Below are 24,157 nucleotides of genomic sequence, written 5' to 3' on the forward strand. Positions count from 1 at the left end.
AACAAACCTATCAGAAACCATATGATCATATCAATAGATGCTGAAAAAGCTTTTGACAAAATACAGCATCTATTCCTATTAAAAACACTAGAGAGTGTAGGAATAAATGGACTGTTCCTTAAAATAATTAGCAGTATCTATCTGAAACCATCAACAAGCATTATACTCAATGGGGAGAGGCTAGAGGCATTCCCAATAAGATCAGGGGTTAAACAAGGGTACCCATTATCACCACTACTATTCAATATTGTATTAGAAATGTTAGCATCAGCAATTAGAGAAGAAAAAAGAAAAGCATAAAAAGGTAACCTGGAAAGGAAAATCATAAGGAACTTTTGATGTTGAACTGTATAGATCCCTGCATGAGAAGATGATAATGATAATTCAGATGAACTTTTTCATGTATTAGGGCAGTGCGAAGGAGTATATATATATATATATATATATATATATATATATATATATATATATATATATACTTATGGAGAGAGAGAGAGAGAGAGAGAGAGAGAGAGAAGGAATGAACTTTACTCTCATTGGAATTGGCTCAGAGAGAGAATAACATACATACTAAATTGGGTATAGAAATCTATATGTCCCTAAAGAAAAGTAGGAGTGGAGAGGTATAGAAGAAAGGGGGTGATGGTGATAGAAGGGAGGAAAGATTGTGAAAGGAGTATTCAGATGGAAATTCCTTTTGAGGAGGGAATGAGAGTGAATAAAATAAATGGGATACTAGAAATTGAGGGGATATCCATCAGTTGGGGAATTGTCAAACAAATTGTAGTATATAGTTGGGAAGAAATTTTATTTTGTTATTAGAAATTATGAACAAGATGCTCTCAGTACAAAACACATACACACAATAAAAAATAAACTTGCAGGATTGGATGCATTGTGAAATGTACCATATATAAAGTAACAGCAATGTTGTAAAATAAACAGCTTTGAATAACTTACTTTTTCTCAGCAATGCCATGACCCAAAAGAATTCTGAAGTACTTACGATTTAGAAAGAATTCTATCCCAAAGACAGAGTTAATGGTGGCCAAATACAAATTGAAGCAAATTTTTTGTTTGTTTTTGCAAGGCAATAGAGTTAAATGGCATGTCCTGAAGCTTACATTTAAAAATTTTTATTTTCTTCATTTTTTTTCAGGAGAGGGTTTATGTTTCCTTTTACAAAATGATAATGTTTTTCATGATTACACATCACATTTTAACCTATATCAAATAACTTGCTTTCTCAATGAGATCTATTAGAGTGGAGGAAAGTAAGAGATGTTGGAACTCAAGGCTTTAAAAGTAAATGTTGAAACTTAGTTTTACATGTAACAAAGGAAAAATAAAATAAAAATAAATGAAAAATTCTGGGAAAATAAATAGTCTTGAACAGAGAAGATTCATTAATATTTATTTGTTGCATGAAGTCATAATGACTATTTGGAAATGCTTATGAACCTTTTAACTTCCAGTAGTTTTAAATGTATGTACATTGGATTGTAGAGGAAGCAAATCATTTCAAAATCTAGTTATTAAAACAGTTAAAATATTGTTAAGGGTCCATTGAAGAGATGAAATCCAGAGTTGTTTTCTAACTTAATTTCCCTATAATTTTTACAAATTTTCTTATGGGAAAATCTATTTAGGGTGAGAGTGAGATACTTTTCTTAGATTGCATTTCAGTCATTAAAAATAAATTCAGATTATTTTTCTTTAATTGCATTACTTTGTACTTGCTTCCATGAAATTCACTTATGTTTTTTTTTGCTTTGTGATATTATTTTGTAGTTTATTACTAATGAATTGACAAAATGTTCTAGCCTTTCCCAACTCATTCTTCTTATTACTGCATTATCACTTTTCTTTTTACTATTTAATTTGAATCCCTTTTTCTCCAACAATAATATTTGGGTTTCTTTTAGAATCCTATTTTTTTTACTTTAATATTAAATGCTATTCTGAAATCTCCTAGATTTTTGAAATAACTACTATTTCAGATAGAGCACTAAGATATTTTAGACTTGCAGGTTCAAAGGGAATTCATGATGAAATTGAGACTAGTCTACCATTCACCTTGACCTCCACACATACCATATCTGTACTAAATTAAATATATTACAGATAAAATGTTTACAATTTTCCAATTATTACATCAAATTTTGCAGTTTCATCAGTGTATTTCATGATATGTTTTTAATCAGTAAGTACCATTTCTTTGCCTCATGGTTTCAAAATGAATTATACATTTTTATTTTAGATGATGATCATTATTTATGCTTTGCCTTGGACTAAAATATGTTCTGTACAATCATCTTGTTTCTTGTGATTAACTTGGTTAGTTCTTTTGAAAAAATTTTTTTTTTATTTAAGGCAATGGGGTTAAGTAACTTACCCAATGTCACACAGCTAGGCAATTATTAAGTGTTTGAGGCCAGATTTGAACTGGGATACTCCTGAATTGGTGTACACCAGGGCTGGTGCTCTATCCACTGTGGACTTAGTTTAATCTTAAAGGTTTTATTTAATTGTATTTGTTAAGCTTCCTTTTTACAAATAGTTTGTAAGTCTAACCTTATTCCTGGGGCATAACTAAGGGGAAGTAAAATAAACCTAATATCTCTGACTGGTTTAAGATTATTCTCATGCAGTTGATCATTAGATGGAACATTAGCTTTGGAGTCAGCTGATTTCAAATTTATATCACACATCTGATGACTCCTGACTTGGGGACTATGGAAAATAATCAACCAATAAATCAAAAAGGAGTTATTAAATACTCATTATGAGATAAGCTCCGGGGATTCAAGAACAAAAAAAAAAATAACATAGCAAATGACCTTAGGCACATTTAACCTCCCAGCCTGAAAGAGATGATGCCTGAAGTATTCAAGTGATGCTCTTAATCTAAAATCTTTCTCAAAACATATATTATAATGGTCTCTAATTAGATATGTTCCAGGCTTTTAATTGAAGCTTAGAGAGGGTAAGTAATTTGTCCATTGTCATATAATTAGTAAATGGAAGGATATTATTTGAAAGCAAGTCTACCTAACTTCAAGATCCATACCTAAATACCATTCATGGCAAATGATGATTCAATACCATGTTAAATAATTTGAAATATCAATATATTCTTTTTTTGCAAGGCAAATGAGGTTAAGTGGCTTGCCCAAGGCCATACAGCTAGGTAATTATTAAGTGTCTGAGACCGGATTTTAACCCAGGTACTCCTGACCCTAGGGCCAGTCCTTTATCCACTGTGCCACCTAGCTGCCCCAATATCAATATATTCTTAAATACTTCCTAGTGATTTTCAAATTGACCAGCTTTTACTTATGTGAATTCCCCCTACTTTATCTTTTCTGTGAAGAAAAGATGGAGACTGGACCTGTGAATTCATTGATATGAGAAATTTCTAGGTAAATCAAAAACAATCAAGTAAATATGTCTCTATCTATCTATCTGTTCCAATGGAGGTTTATACTTCTACTGCAAGTCATGGTTTTTGGCACTTTTATTAGAACACTAAGAAGTTATACATGGCTTATCTAAGTTCAAGCTCACAAAGCAATATTTGTCAGAAGCAGACATTGTTATTCTATCACTATGTCTAACTTCTTCATGGATATGTTTTTTATAAAAATATTTTAATTAACTATATATTTCCCAAATAGATTGAAATATTTTAACATTCATTTGTCAATGTTTTTCTATTTTGGTTTATCCAAATACACATTATGATGATAATTTGCAACATTCATCAGTTTGTATTTGAGTTCAACATTTTCCTATCACCTCCCCTTGCCTCTCCCTTCTACATATCAAGTAATTTCATAAAGTCTATATAGGTTCAAACATGTTTAACATAGTTCTACAATGGTCATTAGTATCATTTTTTTAATTTGGTTCCAAATGCTTTCACTTTCCCCTATACCTCTTCCCTGTCTTGAGAAGTTAAGCAAAATTATATTGATGATGGAGTCATGAAAACATATTTCCATATTAGTAAAAGAAAACATGCAAAAAATTATAAAGAGAGGAAATAAAACATATGCTTCAATCTGCACTCAGAGCTCATTATTTCCTCTATGGAGGTGGATAATGGTTTTCTTCATGAGTCTTTTGGAATTATCTTGGATCACTTGTCCAAATTTGTACAGTTGATCTTTCTTTCACAGTAGATCATTCTTATCTTTCTATTACTATGTTAAATGTTCTATTTTTCCCTGCTTACTTAACTTTGTACCTGTCCACATGTCTTCCCATGTAGTTTTCTTTTCTATCCATATCTTATTTATTAATTATAGAATAACAGTATTTCATCATAATTAAAGCCACAACTTGTTCAAGAATTCCCTATTTGATGGACATACCTAGATTTCTAATTTTTTGCCCCTACAAAAGAACTGCTGTAGGTTTTGTGCATGTGAATGAATTTCCCTTTTCGTTTTTCATTTCAGTATACAGACCCAGTAGTGGTTTTGTTGAGTCAAAGGATGTGCATAGTTTTGTAGCTGTTTGGGAATAATTACAAATTGTTCTCCAGAATGGTTGGAGTAATTCATTACTTCCATGGAAAATGATTAATTGACTCATCATCCTCATTTCTTGAAGTATTTAATAGTAATTATGATGATTTAATTAAATAATTTTAATATATGAAGTTTTAAAGGAGAGTAAAGATGATTTCCTAGTGGTTGGGCTTTTTGTCCTTTTTATTGGATTAAGGAGAAATTATTTATTTTCTATGTTTTAAGGGGAACACTGGAATGATATACATTTGTAACATCATTTCTGCTGAGAAAATTCTGTTTTGGAAATTTTCTTTAGTACTACAGAGAAACAACTCTTCAATAATGTATTAAAGTATCGGTGGAAAATTTCTTTTTTTTGTGCCAAAGTTAGAATTTGAATTCAGGTCCTCCTGACCAAATGACTAGACCTCACTTCATTCTGACATGCTATTGATTAATATTTTCAACAAAAGGGTTAAATCACCAACACTGACAGCAACAAAAGAAAGCAGAGGGAGGAAAATTAGAAGAGCCACCTATATATTAGAACAGTAAGACAACCATTGGTGATGCTTTAACATGGAAATGTCTCTCCCTTCTCACTACTTCCAAAATGGGTCTGAAATAAATTAGTATTCAAGTTGTGATCTTTTGAGTATTAAAGGAAAATGATTTTTTTTACCTATGACAACAAAAGGTATTTGTTATTGATATATCAAAGAATGTTGAAAAATTATTAAAATTCATCTAAGAAATGAAAATCGTATGACATAACTGTCAAGATATTTTGGAAAGACAACTGAGTTCAGTCCCTCATATATGTTGCTTTAACATTGTTTTTTCTATCTTCTGTGAATGAGCAAGGATAAGATTTGATTATTTTTATGAGTAGTGGAATACTTTAAAAATCTCCAAACTAAATAACCATAACAATAGAGGCTGCTACCATGGAAACATAACAGAATAGCAGTGAAAAACAGAAAGAGGTTAGCCTAGAATGAAGGGAGACCAAGCCTGATTTCTTCACAAAATGAATTGGAATAAAAAAAAAATCAACCCAGTCTAACAACCCCCTAAAACCTAAATCTGTATATAAATACCCTGAAATGACAATGATATGATGACTGTATTTATACATACATATAGTGAGGTTTGAGTAACAAGGAGGCTATTTAGTGAATTAAAGAATTCCAATAGGAAACTTTGATTTTTCTTCTCTTCCTTTCAACATTATCTGAATAACTCCCTTAGCTCTACAGAAACATTCAAGAGAAGTGAATAATTTGTGCAAGTGCCTACAAAATAGTTCCTCATTGCACTCTTTTTTCAAATAAATTTTTAGAATTGCTTTGGTCTTTTAAAACAATTGTTTAAACCAAAATAAATATTTTGATGTTTGTAGGTTACACTTCTGACAGGGCTACTTTATTATTATATCTAAATAATGCACGAACATCAGATAAAAATTCTCTATACTTTTGCTAAAACATTGGCAAAATGCTGAGCACTTTGAAAACATCTCTATTTGCAATAAAGTAATGGTGAAATTGCTAGCAGAAAAGTAGGAGAAAGAATGAAGGAAGAATGGCATGAAAATTAAGAGAAAAGTTAGCTGTTGAAGTCTGGCAGGAAGAGTAGATAAGGAAAGTCAAATGTTGCTGAGAAGTCAAGAGAGATGAACAATTAAAAAGACCATCAGAATTAGCAGGGATAATTAGAATTATTATTATTAGAATTATTAGAATTAGAATTAGGAGGGATAATAAAACTTTCTGACCACAAGAGATATTGTAAAAGCTTAAAACCTCTTTATACATATGACGAAAGAGAAAAAGTCAATGCAACAATCTAGGCAAGAAAGTCTCAAAAAAAGATTTAAATATACAACCTGATTTCAAATGTTACTGTGGGGGAAAAACCCTTTTATAAGTACTTTTGGGAAAACTTATAAGTAGACTGAAAGAAATTAGGATTATGCAAAGGTTTTACATCATATTCCAAAATAAATTCATTATTTGAATTCAATGACATGCAACCTGAATATTAATTTCATGGCGTAATGGGGAATGAGAATGAGAAGAGGAAAAGGTGACATAGTTCTCACAAAAATGATTAGAGAATGAATTCTTAATCAATGAATAAAGCATATAACAAAAAGATAAAATAAATTTTAGTTGAAATTTTATTTTTTAATTAAATGTTATAAAGGTTTCTCAATATTCATTCATATGCATATGTATATTATTATTGTTTGTTAAAAAATTTCCTTCCACCCTCCTTTCCCACACCTCTCCCCTCAGCAGTGAACAGTGAGGTTATATTTGTACATACACATTTGTGTTAAACATGTTTCCAGATCATTCATTTTTGGTATGAGGAATTAGGATTTAAGGGAAAGAAATACATAACAGATTTTTTTTAAGGTGAATGTAGTGTTCATCAGTTTCTGGAGAATTTTTTTTTTATTTTGTTTTGTTTATTTGGCTTTTCTTCTTCTGGGTGGGGATAACGTTGTCCTTAGCTGTTCTAATAGGGTTGTAATAGCTCTCTGAACTGCTGAGAGGAGCTGGATTCATCAGGGTTGAAAATGTGCTTGTGAATGTTATTGCAATACAACAACAGTGTTGTTGTTAATGTGTACATTGTTCTCTTGGTTCTACTCCCTTTGCTCAGCATCAGATCCTGTAAGTCATTTCATGTTTCTCTAGAGTCTGACCATTTATGGTCTCTTATAAAACAATAGTATTCCCTAATATTCATGTACTATAACTTGTTTAACCATCCCCCAATTGATGGGCATCCCTTCAATTTCCAGTTCTTTGCTGCTGCTGCTGCTGCTGCTGCTGCTGCTGCTGCTGCTGCTGCTGCTGCTGCTGCTGCTGCTGCTGCTGCTGCTGCTGCTGCTGCTGCTACTACTACTACTACAAAAACAGCTACTGTGAATAATTTGGAACATCTGGGACTTTTCCCATTTTTATTATTTCTTCTGGACATAGACCTAGAATTGGAATTGCTGGGTAAAAATGTAAGAACAGTTTTTGTTGTTGTTGTTGTTGTTTTTGTTCTTTGGACATATTTCCATATTGCTCTCCAGAATGGTTGATTCACTTCATAACTCCATCAGCAATGCATCAATGTCTCATTCCTTCTACTACTTCTTCAACATTGAGCATTTTCCCTTTTATCCATCTTAGCCAATCTGATAGATATGAGGTGATACATCAGTGATATTTTAATTTGCATTTCTCTAGTCAATAAAGATTTAGATCACTTTTTCATATGATTACATATACCTTTAACTTTTTCATTTGAAAACTTTCATATACTATGTCCATTTAAAAATTGAGAAATGACTTATAACCTTATAAAATTGTTGCAGTTCTTTATAGTTTAGAAATGAAACTTTTATCAGAACTCTTAATTGTGAAGATTATTTCCCAGCTTTCTGTTTTTCTTCTAATTTTGGCAGAATTAATTTAATTAGTGCAAAACCCATTTAATTTAACATACTCAAAATCATTCATTTTGCATGTTATGTGTACTCTATTTCTTGTTTGATCATATATTTGTCCCTTTTCAATAGATCTGATAGAGTATTTCTTGGTTCATTAATTTATCTATGATGTCACCCTTTATATCTAAATCCTGAACACATTTTGACTGTATTTTGGTATAGGGTGTGAGATGGGGTTCTAGGTCTAGCTTTTGCCATACTATTTTCCAGTTTTCCCAACAATTTTTATCAAATAGTAAGTTCTTATCCTAGAAGCTGATGTCTTTGGATTTGCCAAACAGTATATTACTGTAGTCATTTACTACTGTTTCTTTTGAATCTTTCCTAATCCACTGATCCATTACATTATTTCTTAACCAGTACCAGACAGTGCTGATAACTGCAGCTTTATATGTGTTTTAGATCTGGTAGAGCTAGGCCACCTTCCTTCACATTTTTTCATCAGTTCTCTTGCTACTTTTGACCTTTTGTTGCTACAGATGAATTTTGTTAATATTTTTTCTAGCTCTTTAATAATTTTGAATATCTGAAATAGAAAAACATTAAAACTGAAAAAATAAAAATTAATATATTTAGAATCAAGAGAGTAGAATAAAAATGCTTTTTCTAATTTTTTATAAGGGACTGATATTTACACTACATAGAGAACAACCATAAATGCAGAATTCCAAGGGCTATTCTTTGATTGTGAAGTTGACAAAGAATATGATCCAACACTTCTCAAAATAAAAATTAAAACTATTTACAACCAAATAAAATGATAATCCTAATCAATAACAATGAACTACAAATAAAACTACCTCAGATGCAAAAAAAAAAATTGAAAAATTCACATTTGGCATATGTGACCGGTAGTGGAATAATGTGAACAATAATGCATTACTAATGGAATTCTTAACTGATACAACCATTCTGAAATGTAATTTAGGATTATGAAAAGAAGTGATGACAAAGTAAATAAAATTATATCCAGAGATAACTGGTTAGGCCTATTCTCTCAACGAAGCCAATAACAAAAAGAAATTCTCTATATGCATTAAAATATTCACACTACCCCTTTTGAGGAAACAATGAAATAAAACCATAACAGATTCCCAACAATTGGGGTTGGCAAAATACATTCTGGTACATTAATATAGTGAAATACATTATGGCCATTATATCAAAGTGTATAAAACCCTACAATGTATGTAAAAGTGGCAATAAGGAGTCTAGGGAAACATTTTGTAAAATGATTGCAACTGTATAACAAGTAACAGCCATATAAAAATTGATGCCAAATATTACAAAATTATAAAGACTGGACTTGGTCCTAAAAAAGAGATGAGACTATACCTCTTTCTATTCCTTTGTTAAGGTGTAGGTCTGTGGATACACTTCATTGTATTCAACATCATATTTCTTTTGAAATATTGATTAGTTGTGATGATTTCTTGATTTTCTTTCAAAATTATGATAAATGATAGTTCTTTATAAGGGGTTTAAAAACAAGTTAAAACCAGACAATATTGAAAAAATTAATTAAAATATTTTTAAAAAGGATCACTGGAGTGATCAATTTCAGTTCACTGATATTTGAAATTAGGTTAAAAAATTTAATAATGTAGTAAAAGGCAAGGAAGTAGAAGAAATTATTATAGGTTTTTATAATGTAACTTGGGCCTGATACTATATGTGATAGTCATTTTCTAAAAATTGAATTAAATTCAATTTCAAATTAATTAAATTTCATGCCAATGAATGAAAAATATCTTGTAAATGGAAAAGTTGTTTAGAAATTTCTGTTTACAGAAATACATACATAAAGAACAAAAAAGGTGGTCTGAAAGTGTTTTTTTTTCCTAACAATGATACGCAGTTGGCTTGATAGATTCTTTCCAAGTAAAATATATATCTTGGTAGTATGACACAGGGTCCTAGACTCAGTTTGTTGCAAATAAATTTAAGAAAGAAAATATTCCCATTATTTTTCAGAATTACAAAGAACTCTGAAGGATATGAATAATTGTTGACAGACAGTGAAACTGAAAGTTAATACAATAGTCTAATATGTATACCAACATATAATCTCAGCAGAGTATATGATATCAACTTTATGGAAAAAGTGCAACTAAAATGGCATTAATATGATGAAATTTACCTGATTTCCTCCCATGCCATGACAGTTGAACATGCCCACTTTTTCATTATCTTTACGGCCCATGTTGTCTAAACATTGGTTGGTTTCAACATTTCTTATCTGGAGAAAAGAGAAAGGTGAGAAAACAGGTAAAACCAAGGAAGATCTCGAAGTTCTCAGTTAAGTTTTTGAACCAGCGTTTTTTATAGAGTTAGGAAGACTTATAAAGAGATATTGACCCTGACCACTTAGCATCTCTGTAATCACTGCAACTCATTCTACCTTTCTGTGACTTAATGCAGTAATAATTACATATACACCAAACGGTTTTATCCAAATGAACTGATGTTTTTCACTTGTTGGCATGAATGGGATATTTTGTGAGCAAACTATGGGATATCTTGGATAAGGCAGTTGTTTAAGAAGTCAATATTTCCTTACAAGATTCATTGCTTAAGCCTCTAGAAAAATAAATCCACCTAGAAGATATGATATTTAATTTGTCCACCAGGTGGCAATCTACTCAAGTCAGTCTTTGAGTGTTTATCACAAAGGATGTTGCAGAATTTACAAAGGAGTCCTCTACACTACCACAAATTTGAAATATATGGCTTCTTTATCAACCTACAACTGAAATTTTCTCTCTCTTTTATATAATATCTTGTAACTTCCTCAGTTAAGTCACTTCTATAGGTTTCTGGACTGTTCATCTGACCTTGACAAACCTAGTTTCCCCAGGTTCTTCCAGAACTTGAATTTTTGGCTGGTTTTCTTGAGGCCCTTAACTGGTAGAACGTGTAAAAATGTTTCTATTTGGATTTCTAGATCATTGACCAATACACACTTTGGCACATAATGAGCTTTCTAAAAAAGTTTGTTGAATGAAAGAGGAAATAAATATCCACTTAAGGAATACTCCATAGATATATAGGAATTAGAGATCTCCAATGAATATTTTAGCTAAAATTCATAATTATCAGCTCAGGGAGAAAATACTGAAAGCAGCAAAAAGGAAGTGATTGAAATACCAAGGGCCCCAGTCAGGAGTCAGGATTACACAGGAGTTGGCAACATCAACATTAAATAAACAGAAGGCATTGAAATATTATATATATATATATATATATATATATATATATATTCATTCTGAAGTGAGACTGAAATATGATATATCCCAAGGTAGAAGTAGGAAGGGAAAGGGAAATAAAAAAAGAGAGGCAGAAATATGGAGAGCAGATTGAGAAGGTGGTAGCCAGAATTAAAACACTGCTGAGGAGTGATAGAAGATAAAGTCAGAGAAAAGTATAAAGAGAGGATAAATAAAGAGTTAGTAATCATACTATGTAATATTTATACAACAATTATTAATCATAGTAATCATATATTATGAATGTGAATGTGTTAAACTCTCCCATAGAACAAAAATTGATAGCAGAGTGGTTTGAAAAATAAACAGAATCTGGTGCAGCTAGGTGGCACAGTGGATAGAACACTGGCCTTGGAGTCAGGAATACCTGAGTTCAAATCCAGCCTCAGACACTTAATAATTACTTAGCTGGTGGCCTTGGGCAAGCCACTTAACCCCATTGCCTTGCAAAAACTAAAAACTAAAAAAAATAAATATAAAAAATAAACAGAATCCTATAATATATTGTTTACAAGAAACATATTTGAAGCAGAGTGATATACACAGAGTAGGAGCAAGAGGCTTGAGAAGATTTATTATTCCTCAGTTGAAATAAAACAGCAGATTAGCAATCCTAATTCCAGACAATGCAAAATCCAAAATTGATCTAATTAAATGGTAAGAAAAGTACATCTTGATAAAAATTGCTATAGACAATGTAGTAATATTAATTCAAACCATACATACATCAAGTGCTATAGTATCTAAATTGATGGAGATTAGAATATTATAGAAAGAAATTTAATAATACTGTATTAGAAGAGGACTTCAACCTCCCTCTATCAAAAGATCTTTGATATTTTTTTATACAGAGACTTTTTAATGCTGTTAAGAATAAGGTTCCAGTTTAGCATTCCTATTAAAAACAGAAGAGAGCATAGGCATAAGTGGGGCTTTCCTTAAAATGTTAAGTGATAATCTATCTAAAACCATCAGCAAGGATTATATGTAATGTGGATAAACTAGAAGAATTCTGAAAAAAATCAGGGGGTAAAACAGGGATGCCCATTATTACTACTATTATTCAGTATTGCTTTAGAAATATTAGCTTTAGCAATGAGAAGAAAAATATTTGAAGGAATTAGAATAGGGAATAAAGAAATAATATTCTAATTCTCTGCAGATCATATGATGATATCCTTAAAAACCCTAGAAAATCAATTAAAAACTACTTGAAAAATTAGAAACTTTAGGAACTAGTAGGATATAAAATAAAGCCACATAAACAATCAGCATTCCTATCTATTTCTAACAAGACAAAGAAGCAAGAGTTAGAAAGAGAAATTCCATATAAATTATCTATAGACATAAAATATTTGGGAATCCACCTGCCAAGACAAAGCCAGGAGCTATATAAAAACAATTACAAAACACTTTTACACAAATAAATTCAGATCTAAATAATTGGATGAGTCAATTGGTTAGGCTGAACTAATATAATAAAAATGAAACTTTTATACTGAAATTAAATTACTTACTCAAGTGCAATTCCAATCAAACTATGAACAAATTACTTAACTGAGCTAGAAGCACATAGTAACAACATCCATCTAAAGGAAAAAGGCAAAGAAAATCATGGGAATTAGTGGAAATAATGCAAATGAAAGTGGCCTAGCTGTATCAGATACAAGATTATATTATAAATCAGCATTCATCAAAACCGTTCAGTACTGGTTAAGAAAACAGATTGGTGGTTCAGTGAAATAGATTAGGTATAGAAGAAGCAGTAGTAACTGACTATAATAATCTACACTTTGATAAAACCAAAGATTCCAGTTACTGGGCTAAGAATTCACACTTTAACAAAAACTGCTGAGAAAACTGCAAAACAATATGGTAGAAACTAGACATTAACATCTCAAGATAAGGTTAAATGTATACAGCATTTAGACATAAAAGGTAATACCATAAGCCATTTAAGAGGAAAAGGAAATAGTTTATCTTACAGATCTATGGAAAGACAAGCATTTTATGATCAAAGAAGAGAAAGAGAACAATTTAAAAATGCAAAAAATGTTAATTTTGACCACATTACAATGTTTTTGTACAAATAAAACCAATGCAACCAAGATAAAAATGAATGAAATAAGTTGAGAAACAATTTTTACTACTACTGTTTCCTGATAAAGGACTCAATCCTAGAGAACTGAGTCAGATTTATCAGAATACAAGTGATTCTTCAATTGATAAATGAAAAAACATGATAAGAACAGAAAGTTCTCATATGAAGAAATTAAAGCTATGGATAGTCATAGGAAAAAATGCTCTGAGGACTTCCAGGACAGACCCAAGGTGATATTAAGAAACAGGCAATCTCCTGGAGCTTTTCCCTATATAATGTTAAATGAAGCCTCTACACTGATATTAAAGCTACAGATTTCATCAAAAAAAAAGAAAATATTGAAATAAATTTTCACCTGAGACCATTGTGGAGGATCTTCAGTGAAGATCTGTCTCTTTGGGGGAAAAGAGGAAATAAAACCTACCTAGACAGGAGAACAGAAAAGCCAGAGGGAGCCTTTTAGCCACAGAGCAACCAGGTCCTGGCAGCTAGACAATAGCACAGATCCTAGCAGGTAGCTATCAAACCAGGAAGGAGGGACCCAAACGCAAATAATATTTGAACCCTGGGAACACTGAGGCATTCAACTGAACTGAGGTAGGAGCAAACCACTGCATAGGCAGAGCCTGGGCCATATAGGCAACATCTTGGAAAATGACAAGCCAGGGTCAAGATAACAGCCACAGGGAAAGAAACAAGTTTTGGTCTATACTTCTTTACCACAGGAACAAAGCTCAAAATGAACCAAAAAAAAAAAAACAAACCCTAAAAGAGCACTAACCATAGAAAGCTTATAGAGAGGTAATAAAAATGCCACCTCAGAGGAAGAAAGAAGTGAAAAATTACCTACATGGGAAACCTCAATGCAGTCTATGCACTATGGACTGACTCAAATTCAAAAACACCTAGGAGAGCATAAAAAAGAATTTAAAAATAAAACAAGAAAGGAAGCAGAAAAATAGCAAAAAGAAAGGTGATCCATGCAGGAAAACTATGAAAAATTGTAATAGAATCCAACTCTTCAGAACAAAAAATAAACTTAAAAAGGAATGCAACTCACCTAAAATTCAAATTTATCAACTGGAAAAGGAATACAACTCCACAAAAAAGTAAAATTAAACAAATGGAAAAGTAAACACAAATGCTAACTGATGAAAATAAGCTCTAAAAATTAGAATTGGACAATTAGAAACCACTGAATCTATGAAATATTAAGATTCCATTAAACAAAGTCAAAGTTGAAAGTCAAAAGTTAGAAAAGATTTAAGAAAACATAAAATTCCTTTTAGGAACAAACAAATGGCTTGAAAAACTTATCCAGGAGAGATGATTTATGAATTATTGGTCTTCCAGGAAACCAAGATTTAAAAAAGAGCCTTGAAATTTATTTCAGGAAATTATCAGGGAACACTGTCAAAATTTTGACACATAGTACTTCTATCAGATCAGATAAAGGAATATAATTTAACAAAAGGGATTCAAGTAGAAGAAAGGGTTAAAGCAATACAAACATAAAAGGAGAAAGTTAGACATTAGTGGATAAATGACAACAGGGAAAGCGGTAAAATGATCTATTAGAGTAGAGGGAAAGAAATGAGAGTATGAACACTGAGTAAAGTGTATATCAAATAGAAAAAATGGGCATTAAAAGTATACACAGAGCTTCTCTGGAAAGATAGTCCAGGATAAAAACTCCAAGGACTTTCTTAGCCGAATTCCAGATTCTCAAATAAAGGAGAAAGTTATGCAAGCAGCAAAAAAAAAAAAAAAAAAAAAAATGCAATTTAAATACAAAGAAATCACAATCGGAAATGCAGAGGCCTTATCAGCTTCAACAAGGAAGAATGGGAGGACCAGGAATAAGAAATTTCAGAAGTAATAAAAGGGATTACAACCAATAATTTACTACCCTGCACAATTCAGCACATTCTGTTAGAGGAAAAGATGGATTTTCAATGAACATGTTCAAAATTTGCTGATATAAAACCAGAACTGAACAGAGAATTCAATCCTCAAATAAAAGTCTCAAGATATGCATAAAAATGTAAGTGGAAAGGGGGAAAAATAAAAGTTAGTCGAGAACAATACATTGTATACGAACTTGAAAGGAAAGAAGATAATACTTGTAAGTCTTGAGAATTGTATTCATATTAGGATAGTTAAAGGGTTAAATAGAGTTGAAGAAATTGTACTTAGGGGATATGGCTATGGTTGAGTCTTGTTCTTCTATTGAAGAACACCAAATTGACATCACTAAATTTGAGAAAAATTATAGGGTGTCTTACTTGTGACTGATCAGACCAATATGTGATCAGAATCCTCTCCCACTGCTCATACACAAAAAGTCCTGGTGAAAAGCTGATGTATGTAGTCCAGACTTATGTGTCTCACATTTCCTTTGACCTACTTTAATTGTATCTTCCTCTTATAGCTTAGCACATTTTCTGATGAGAATATTTTATGCTGGTGGTCTTGCGCCAATATCTCTCATATCTTTCATCAATTGTAAAGTTCCCAAGAGAGACCTATAAGGTGTGCTAATACTTAGAGTACTTAGAGGCACTATTCTTAATTAAATCAGAAGTGAAAATTTTAATAGATACTTAAAGGTTTGTAGTTCCATAGGGGCATAGGTCAGGAATCTATTTAGAAGAGATTAGGAAGTAATATTATCTTAATCTTATCTTAATCCAAACTTTACTAACAGAAATTTAAGCACCATGTTTGGGGAGCTAAAGGGGAGGTGGAGTGTAAGAGAGAGTATACTAGATAATCTAGATGGGGAGGGCTTCAGGGCTATAGAGGGAGTATTATAAAGATGGAGGGAGAGAGTATATACTTAGAGGGATAAGGCATGAAAATATCATGAAAAGATTTTGCTTAGTTTGACACCTTATCTATAATTGGAGGGAATATTTTTGGAGGGGGGTACAAATGATGCATGAAATGATTTGAGGAGTGTATATTTAATATGACATAAGAGCAGAAGGTACTTAGTGGCAATGCAGCATTGATACTTATCAATCAAGCAAGCAATAATTAATTGTCTTTTGATAGAACTTTGAGCTTCTCAATAAAACTATCAATCAATTAACCATTGCTTGATTTTACTTTGACACATACTACTTCTATCAGATCAGATAAAATGAATATAATTCGACAAAAGGGATTCAAGTAGAAGAAAGGGTTAAAGCAATACAAACATAAAAGGAGAAAGTTAGACATTAGTGGATAAATAACAACAGGGAAAGAAGTAAAATGATCTATTAGAGTAGAGGGAAAGAAGAGAGAGAGTATGAACGCTGAGTAAAGTGTATTCAATAGCTATGGCCCATAGAAGGAATAACATACATTACCAATTTTTTTTTTTAAATTATGCTACCCTACAGGGAAATAGAGGGATGGGGAAGGAAAAAAAAAAGGGGAGACTAATAATTTAGAGCAACAAAAAAAATCAAGAATAATAAGGGAATGATAAAAAAAATATAAAGAATACTGGCCTAGCTCTATCAGATCTAAAGCTATACTATAAAGTGGCAGTCATCAAAACTACCTGATACTGCTTAAGAAATAGACTAATAGATTCAGTGATTTAGGATCAGTTTAAAAGAAACTGCAGTAAATGACTACAGCAATCTACTGCTTGGCAAATCCAAAGACATTATCTTCTGGGATAAGAACTTAGTATATAAAAAAAATTGTTTGCAAAACTGGAAAATAGCATGGCAAAACTTGGCATAGATCCACATCGCATACCCCCATATAAAAATAAGGTCAAAATAGGTACAGGATTTAGATATAAAGGGCAACGTCAAAGATAAATTAATACACCAATAAATACTCTATCATATTAATGCAAAGGGAATCAATTTATGATCAAACAAGAATTAGTGTATATTATAAACTGTAAAATGAATGATTTTGACTATATTAAGTCAAAAAGATTTGCACTAATGAAATCAATATTGTGAAAATTAGAAGGAAAGAAGAAAGTTAGGAAACAATCTTCACAATTAGAAGTTCTGATAAAGATCTCATTTTTAAAATATATAGAGAATTATATCAAATTTATAAGGTTACAAGACATTTACAAATTGATAAATGATCAAAGAATATGAATAGACAGTTTTCAAATGACAAGCTTAAAGCTATATATATAAAACCACATGAAAAATGCTGCAAATCATTATTGATTAGAGAAATGCAAATCAAAACAATGAGGTTTCACCTCACACCTGTCAGATTGGTCAAAATGAGAAAAAGGGGGAAAAAACTCAATGTTGGGGAGGTTGTTGGAGGATTGGGATGTTGATTCATTGCTGGAGAGCATTATGGAAATATGCCCAAAGAGCAGTAAAAGTATTCATTCTCTTTGACCCAGTAATTCCAATTCTAGGCCTGAATCCAGAAGAAATCATAAAATATGAAAAGTCCCACATATTCCAAAATATTCATAGCAGTTCTTTTTGTAGTGGCAAAGAATTGGAAATTAAGGGAATGCTTATCAATTGGGGAATGGCTAAATGAATTTTGGTACATGAATATTATGGAATATTATTGTTCTATAAAAAAAATCCATAAATTGGGGGGTGGAGGCAAGATAGCTACAAGAAGGCATGGAGTCTTAGGAGCTCTCTGATAAAACTCATAAACTAAGGACTCTAACTAAACTTTCAAGAGACAGAACCCACAAAGGGACCCATTGAGGCAGTTCTCCTACTCAAGGTAACCTGGAAAAGAGCAGAAAGGCTGTGCTCCCCGGGGTCAGAGAGGTGGCCCCCCCCAGAGCGAAATAACTTCAGCCTCCCGGAGGCAGCCCCAGTGCGCTGGGAGCTGTGGCTCATAGCAGCAGAGGAGACTCCTGAGCTGCACCCTGAGGAGCACCGGGCACAAAGTGGGGGAACAGTGGGGGACCTCTGCCAGAGCGAGCACGTGGAGCCCAGCCCTCAGGGCACACAGCCAGCAGCTTGGTCTTTCCACAGCCCAGACCTGGAAACAGAAGCAGGCAGAGACAATAAGCAGGAGCCCCCAGGGCATGAGCCCATTGAGCTGAGAGGGGGAGTGAAGACAGAGAGAGACACTGCTGAGCTCTGTCCTCTGCCTCTGGAACAGGACTCTGGGGCTCTGACCACATTCAGATCCTGATCACAGTCTAGGCCCCACCATAGAACAACAGGGCCCCCCCCACCTCAGCCCAGTGGCAGAGGGGGGTGCTTATGGTCATTCACAGACCAGGAGGGAGGACAGAGCCTCACACATTGAGACCCTTGTGGGAGTGTCCCAAAAACTCAGGAAGCACCCCAAAACCAGGACCAGGATGGGGAAATGAGCAAGCAGAGAAATAAGAGGAAGACTATTGAGAAATATTTTGCAAATGAGCCCAAGAAGGATCAAAATACTTAGTCTGAAGAGGAGGAAGCACAAACTCCTACATCTAAAGACTCCAAGAAAAACAGAAATTGGGCTCAGGCTATGACAGAGATAAAAAAAGACTTTGAAAATCAAATGAGAGTTGGAAGAAAAACTGGGAAAAGAAAGGAGAGAGAGAGATGCAGGAAAAACATGAAAATGAAGTCAGCAGCTTAGTCAAGGAAATCCAAAAAAATGCTGAAGAAAATAGCATGCTAAAAACCAGCTTAGGTCAAATGGATAAAACAGTTCAAAAAGTTATTGAGGAGAAGAATGCTTTAAAAAGCAAAATTGGCCAAATGGAAAAAGATAAGAAAACTCTCTGAGGAGAACAAATCCTTCAGACAAAGAATAGAATTCAGGGAGATTGATGAATTTACCAGAAATCAGGAATCAATACTTTAGAACCAAAAAAATGAAAAATTGGAAGAAAATGTGAAATATCTCATTGAAAAAAACAACTGATATGGAAAACAGACTTAGGAAAGATAATTTAAAAATTATTGGAATACCTGAAAGTCATGATCAGGATAAGAGCCTTGACATCATTTTCAAAGAATTACTACAGGAAAATTGCCCTGATATTCTAGAAGCAGAGGGCAAAATAGAAATGGAGAGAATCCACCGATCCCCCCAAGAAAGAGATCCCAAAAAACCAACCCCCAGGAATATTATAGCCAAGTTCCAGAACTCCCAAGTCTAAGAGAAAATATTAGAAGCAGCTAGAAGGACACAGTTCAAATATTGTGGAGCTGCAGTCAGGATCACACAGGACTTAGCAGCAACTACATTGGAAGCTCGTAGGGCTTGGAATACAATATACCGGAAGGCAAAAGAGCTTAGAATGCAGCTAAGAATGAACTACCCAGCAAGGCTGAATGTCCTCTTCCAGGGAAAAAGATGGACTTTCAATGAACCAGGGGAATTTCAAAGGTTCCTTTTGGAATGGCCAGAGCTGAACAGAAAGTTTGATCTTCAGATACGGACTCACGGGGCTGGGATTGGATGGCCTGCCCAGGACCATAGGGCCAGGTGGATTCTGGGCCTAAGGGGTGGTATGGGGGCTTGGGGCTTCTTGGCCCCAGGATCTGTCTGCTATGCCACTAAGCGACCCCACAGCAGAGTCAGAGTGACAGGAGAGAGAAAAAATAGTACATGGTAGTGGAGAAATAAGAAAGGAGGGAGTTGCAATCAGGGATGGCAACGTTGGAAAAATATGGAAGTAACTTTTGTGATGGACTTATCATAAAGAATGTGATCCACCCGTGACAGAGTTGTTGGTGTTGGAACAAAGACTGAAGCACATTTTTTGTTATTATTTGGGGGAGGGTGCAGGGCAAGTGGGGCTGGGTGGCCTGCCTGGGGCCACATAGCAGGGTGGTCTTTGGGTGTCTGGGGCCGGATTTGGACCCAGGTGCTCCTGGCTCAAGGGCCAGTGCTCTGTCTGCCACCCAGCCACCCCTACTATTATTACTATTTTATTTTATTTTGGGTCTTTTTTTTCTTCTTTTTGGTTTTTGCAGGGCAGTGGGGATCAGGTGGTTTGCATGTCACATGGCTGGGTGATTGTTGGGTTTATGAGGCTGGGAGCTGGATATGGACTCCGGTGCTCATGGCTCCAGGGCTGATGCTTCGTCCATGGTGCCACTTGGCCATACCTACAATTATTACTATTATTTTTTTATTTTAATTTTTTTTCTCCCCTTTACTTTTTTTGCCCAAGCAAGTCCATCTATATTCATGGGGGGAGGGGTATTTTGTTTACTCGTAAACAAGAGTATTTTATTAATGTAAGAAAATTTGTACACAATGAGAATAAAAAAAATAAATTTTACAAAGAAAAAAATCCATAAATTGTCATACTCTGGAGAAGCATAGAATGACTTACAAGATCTGATGCTGAGTGAAGGGAGAAAGCAAAGTACATATTAATAACAATATTGTAAGATGATCAGCCCTGATGGAAGCAGCTCCTCTCAGCAGTTCAGAGAGCTAGGATAACCATATTAGACCAGCTACGGACAATGCTATTCTATCAAGAGAAAGAAGAACAAAAGAAACAAAGCAAAAACTAGCAAAAAAACCTCAACCATTCATAATCTCATGAATACTTTAAAAATTACCTCTTATGTATCTCTTTCCCTTAATCCTAATTCCTCATACTAAATATGACTAATCTGTAAACATGTTTATCAAAAATATTTATGTACAATGCTAATCTGACTGTTCCCCACTGAGGGGAGAAGAGTGGAAGGAAATTTTGTAACTTAAAAATATACATGAATATATGACTGAAAAAAATAAATAAATAATTTAAAAAGAAGACCCTGATAAAAAGGAAGGCAAGGATATAAGTGAAAGTAAACTGAAAGTTAAAATTTAAAAGAAAAGTTAAAGGGGAAAAGGAGCAAAACATTGGTGAGTAGGAAGAATAGGAAAGGAAAGAGAGAAATAGAAATGGGGAAAGGCACCAATGGGGGGGGTGGGAATAAACAACTAGCAATCTTAACTGTAAATATGAATGCAATTAACTTTCAAATAAAACACAAGCATATAACAAATTGAATTGAAAACCAGAATACTACAATAGGTTCTTTACAAGAAACACATTTGAAGCAGAGACATACACACAGGGTAAAAGTAAAAGACAGAAGCAAAATATATTATGCTTCAGTGGAAATAAGAAAAACAGGGGTATCACTACTGATCTCAGTCCAAGCAAAAATAAAAATCCATCTCATTAAAAGGGATAAGGAATGAAGATACATCTTCTTTAAAGGCACAATAGAGGAGAAGCTGAATGAAATACAAGGCAACATAGATAGCAAAATTACACACACACACACACACACACACACACACACACACACGTATAGTTAATGTGGCCCTCAACCTCACTCTTGCAGAGCTAGTGAAATCTAACTACAAAAGAAACAAGAAGGTAATTAAGTAGGTCAATAGAATCTTGTAAAACTTGGATATGATAGTCCTCTGGAGAAAACTAAATGCAAATAGAAAAAGAATATACATTTTTCATGCAGTAAATAGTACCTCTCCCAAAATTAAGCATGTACTTGGGTATAAAACGTTATAGTCAAATGCAGAAAGACAAAGGTAATAATAAATGTGTACTTTTCAGATCATGGTCCTATAAAAATTGTCTGTTGTAAAGGGAAATGGAAAAATAAAGCAAAAATTAAATAGAAACTAAATAATTTAATTTTAATGAATAAGTGAATCAAACAACAAATCATAGAAATAATCATTTGATCCAAGTAAATGAAAAGAATGAGACATCATATTAAAATTTACGTCTTGTAGTCAAAATAGTTTTTAGGGGAAATTTTATATCTCTAACTGTTTATATGAATAAAATAGAGAAAGAGGAGATTAATGAATTGGGAATGCAACTACAAAGCTAGAAAAAGAATAAATTAAAGATCTCCAACTAAATAACAAATTAGAAATTCTGAAAATCAAGGAAGGACTTAATAAAATTGAAAGCAAGAAAACCATAGCGCTAATAAATAAAATGAAGTGTTGGTTTGATTTGAAAAACAATAAAATAAATAAATGTTTATTTAATCTATTTAAATAAAAGATGAAAACCAATTTACAGTATCAAAAATGAAAAAAGGTGAACTGACCACCAATCAGGAGGAAATTAAAGACATAATTTGAAATTATTTTATCCAACTGAATGACAACAAACATGATAACCTGAGTAAAACAGATGAATATTTGCAAAAATGCATACTACCCAAGTTAAAAGATGGGGAAATCAAATAATTAATAGCAATATCATAGAAAAAGAAATTTAAAAAATTCAAAAAATATCCCTAGGAAAAGTTTCCAGGTCCAGATGAATTTGCAAGTGAATTGTACCAAATATCTGAGAAACAATTATGTCCAATTCTACACAAACTATTTTTAAAAATAGAAGACTGTGTTCTGCCATATTTATTTTAAGACACTAATATGGTGCTAATACCTAAAACAGGAAGGATCAAACAGACAAAGGAAATTGTAGATCCATCTCCCCATTGAATATTGATTCAAGAATCTCAAATAATATTTCAACTAAGAGATTACAGTAATTACTAGCATAATACATCATAATCAGTTAGGATTTATACTAGATAGGAAGGGATGGTACAATATCAGGAAAACACTCAACATAATTGAACATATCAAAGGTAAAATCAACAGACATCATATGATTATATCAACAGATGCTGAAAAATGCTTTGACAAAATACAACATACATTCCTATTAAATACATTAGAGAGAATAGGAATAAATGTTTTCCTTAAAATAATAAGTAGTACCTATCTTATACCATCAAGAAATATTATATATATTGGAAATAAACTTGGAGCAATTCCAATAGGATCAGGGTTGAAACAAGAATGTCTATTAACATCATTGAAAATTAATATAGTGTTAGAAATGTTAGCTTTAGAAATAAGAGAAGAAAAAGAAATTGAAGGAACTAGGCTTGGCAATGAGGAAACTAAACTTTCACTCTTTGAAGATGTTAAGATGGTATACTTAGGGAACCCTAGAAAATCATCTAAAAAACTAATTGAAACGATTAATAAATTCATCAAACTAGCAGAATATAAAATAAATGCATATAAATATTCAGCATTTTTCTAAATGAAAAACAAAGCCCAAGGGAAACAGAGAGAAAGAGAAATATTTGAGAATCTACCTACCAAAACAAGCCCAGAAACTGCATGAACACAAATAAAAGCATTTTGACATAAATAAATCAAATCTAAACAATTGGGAAAATGTCAATTGTTCATAGTTAGGTCAAGCTATTATAATTAAAAAGGACAATACTATTCAAATTAAATTGCTTGTTAAGTGCCATATGAATCAAACTACTCCATAACTATTTTATCAAGCTTGAAAAAAATAGTAATAAATTTCATCTGGAGCAACAAAAGATGGAGAATATCAAGGGAACTGATGAAGCATTATATATAGAAAGGGGGCTTTGCTCTACCAGATCTAAAACTATACTATAATGCAGCAGTCATCAAAGTTGCCTAGAACTGGTAAAGAAATAGAGTGATGGACCAGTGGATTAGGATGTGTTCAAAAGAAACAGTAGTAAAAGACTATAGCAATATTGGCTGGTTGTCCTTTGAAGAAGATCAAAATGGCATCACTATGCAAAAAATTACAGTGTGTCCAACTGTGACTGATCAGATTAATGCAAGTTCAGAATGATCTATCACAAGATGGACACAAATAGTCCATGTGAATACCTGGGGTGATTTCTCTAAACTTACATATATCAAGTTTCCATTGAGCTGTTTCAATTCTGCCTTCCTCAGA

General features: G+C 32.9%; 1 protein-coding gene across 1 annotated transcript in view; it reads right to left on the reverse strand.

Moving 5' to 3' along the window:
• Window positions 1-24,157, reverse strand: part of GALNT13 (polypeptide N-acetylgalactosaminyltransferase 13) — an 870,176-nt gene that overhangs the window by 112,153 nt on the left and 733,866 nt on the right. Inside the window, exon 10 of the mRNA XM_074215960.1 lies at window positions 10,172-10,270. Within this exon, the coding sequence (XP_074072061.1) occupies window positions 10,172-10,270 (99 nt within the window). The remainder of the gene's footprint in view (window positions 1-10,171; window positions 10,271-24,157) is intronic.

Source organism: Macrotis lagotis, chromosome 1 (genome assembly GCF_037893015.1).
Source record: "Macrotis lagotis isolate mMagLag1 chromosome 1, bilby.v1.9.chrom.fasta, whole genome shotgun sequence".
Classification (NCBI taxonomy): Eukaryota; Metazoa; Chordata; class Mammalia; order Peramelemorphia; family Peramelidae; genus Macrotis; species Macrotis lagotis.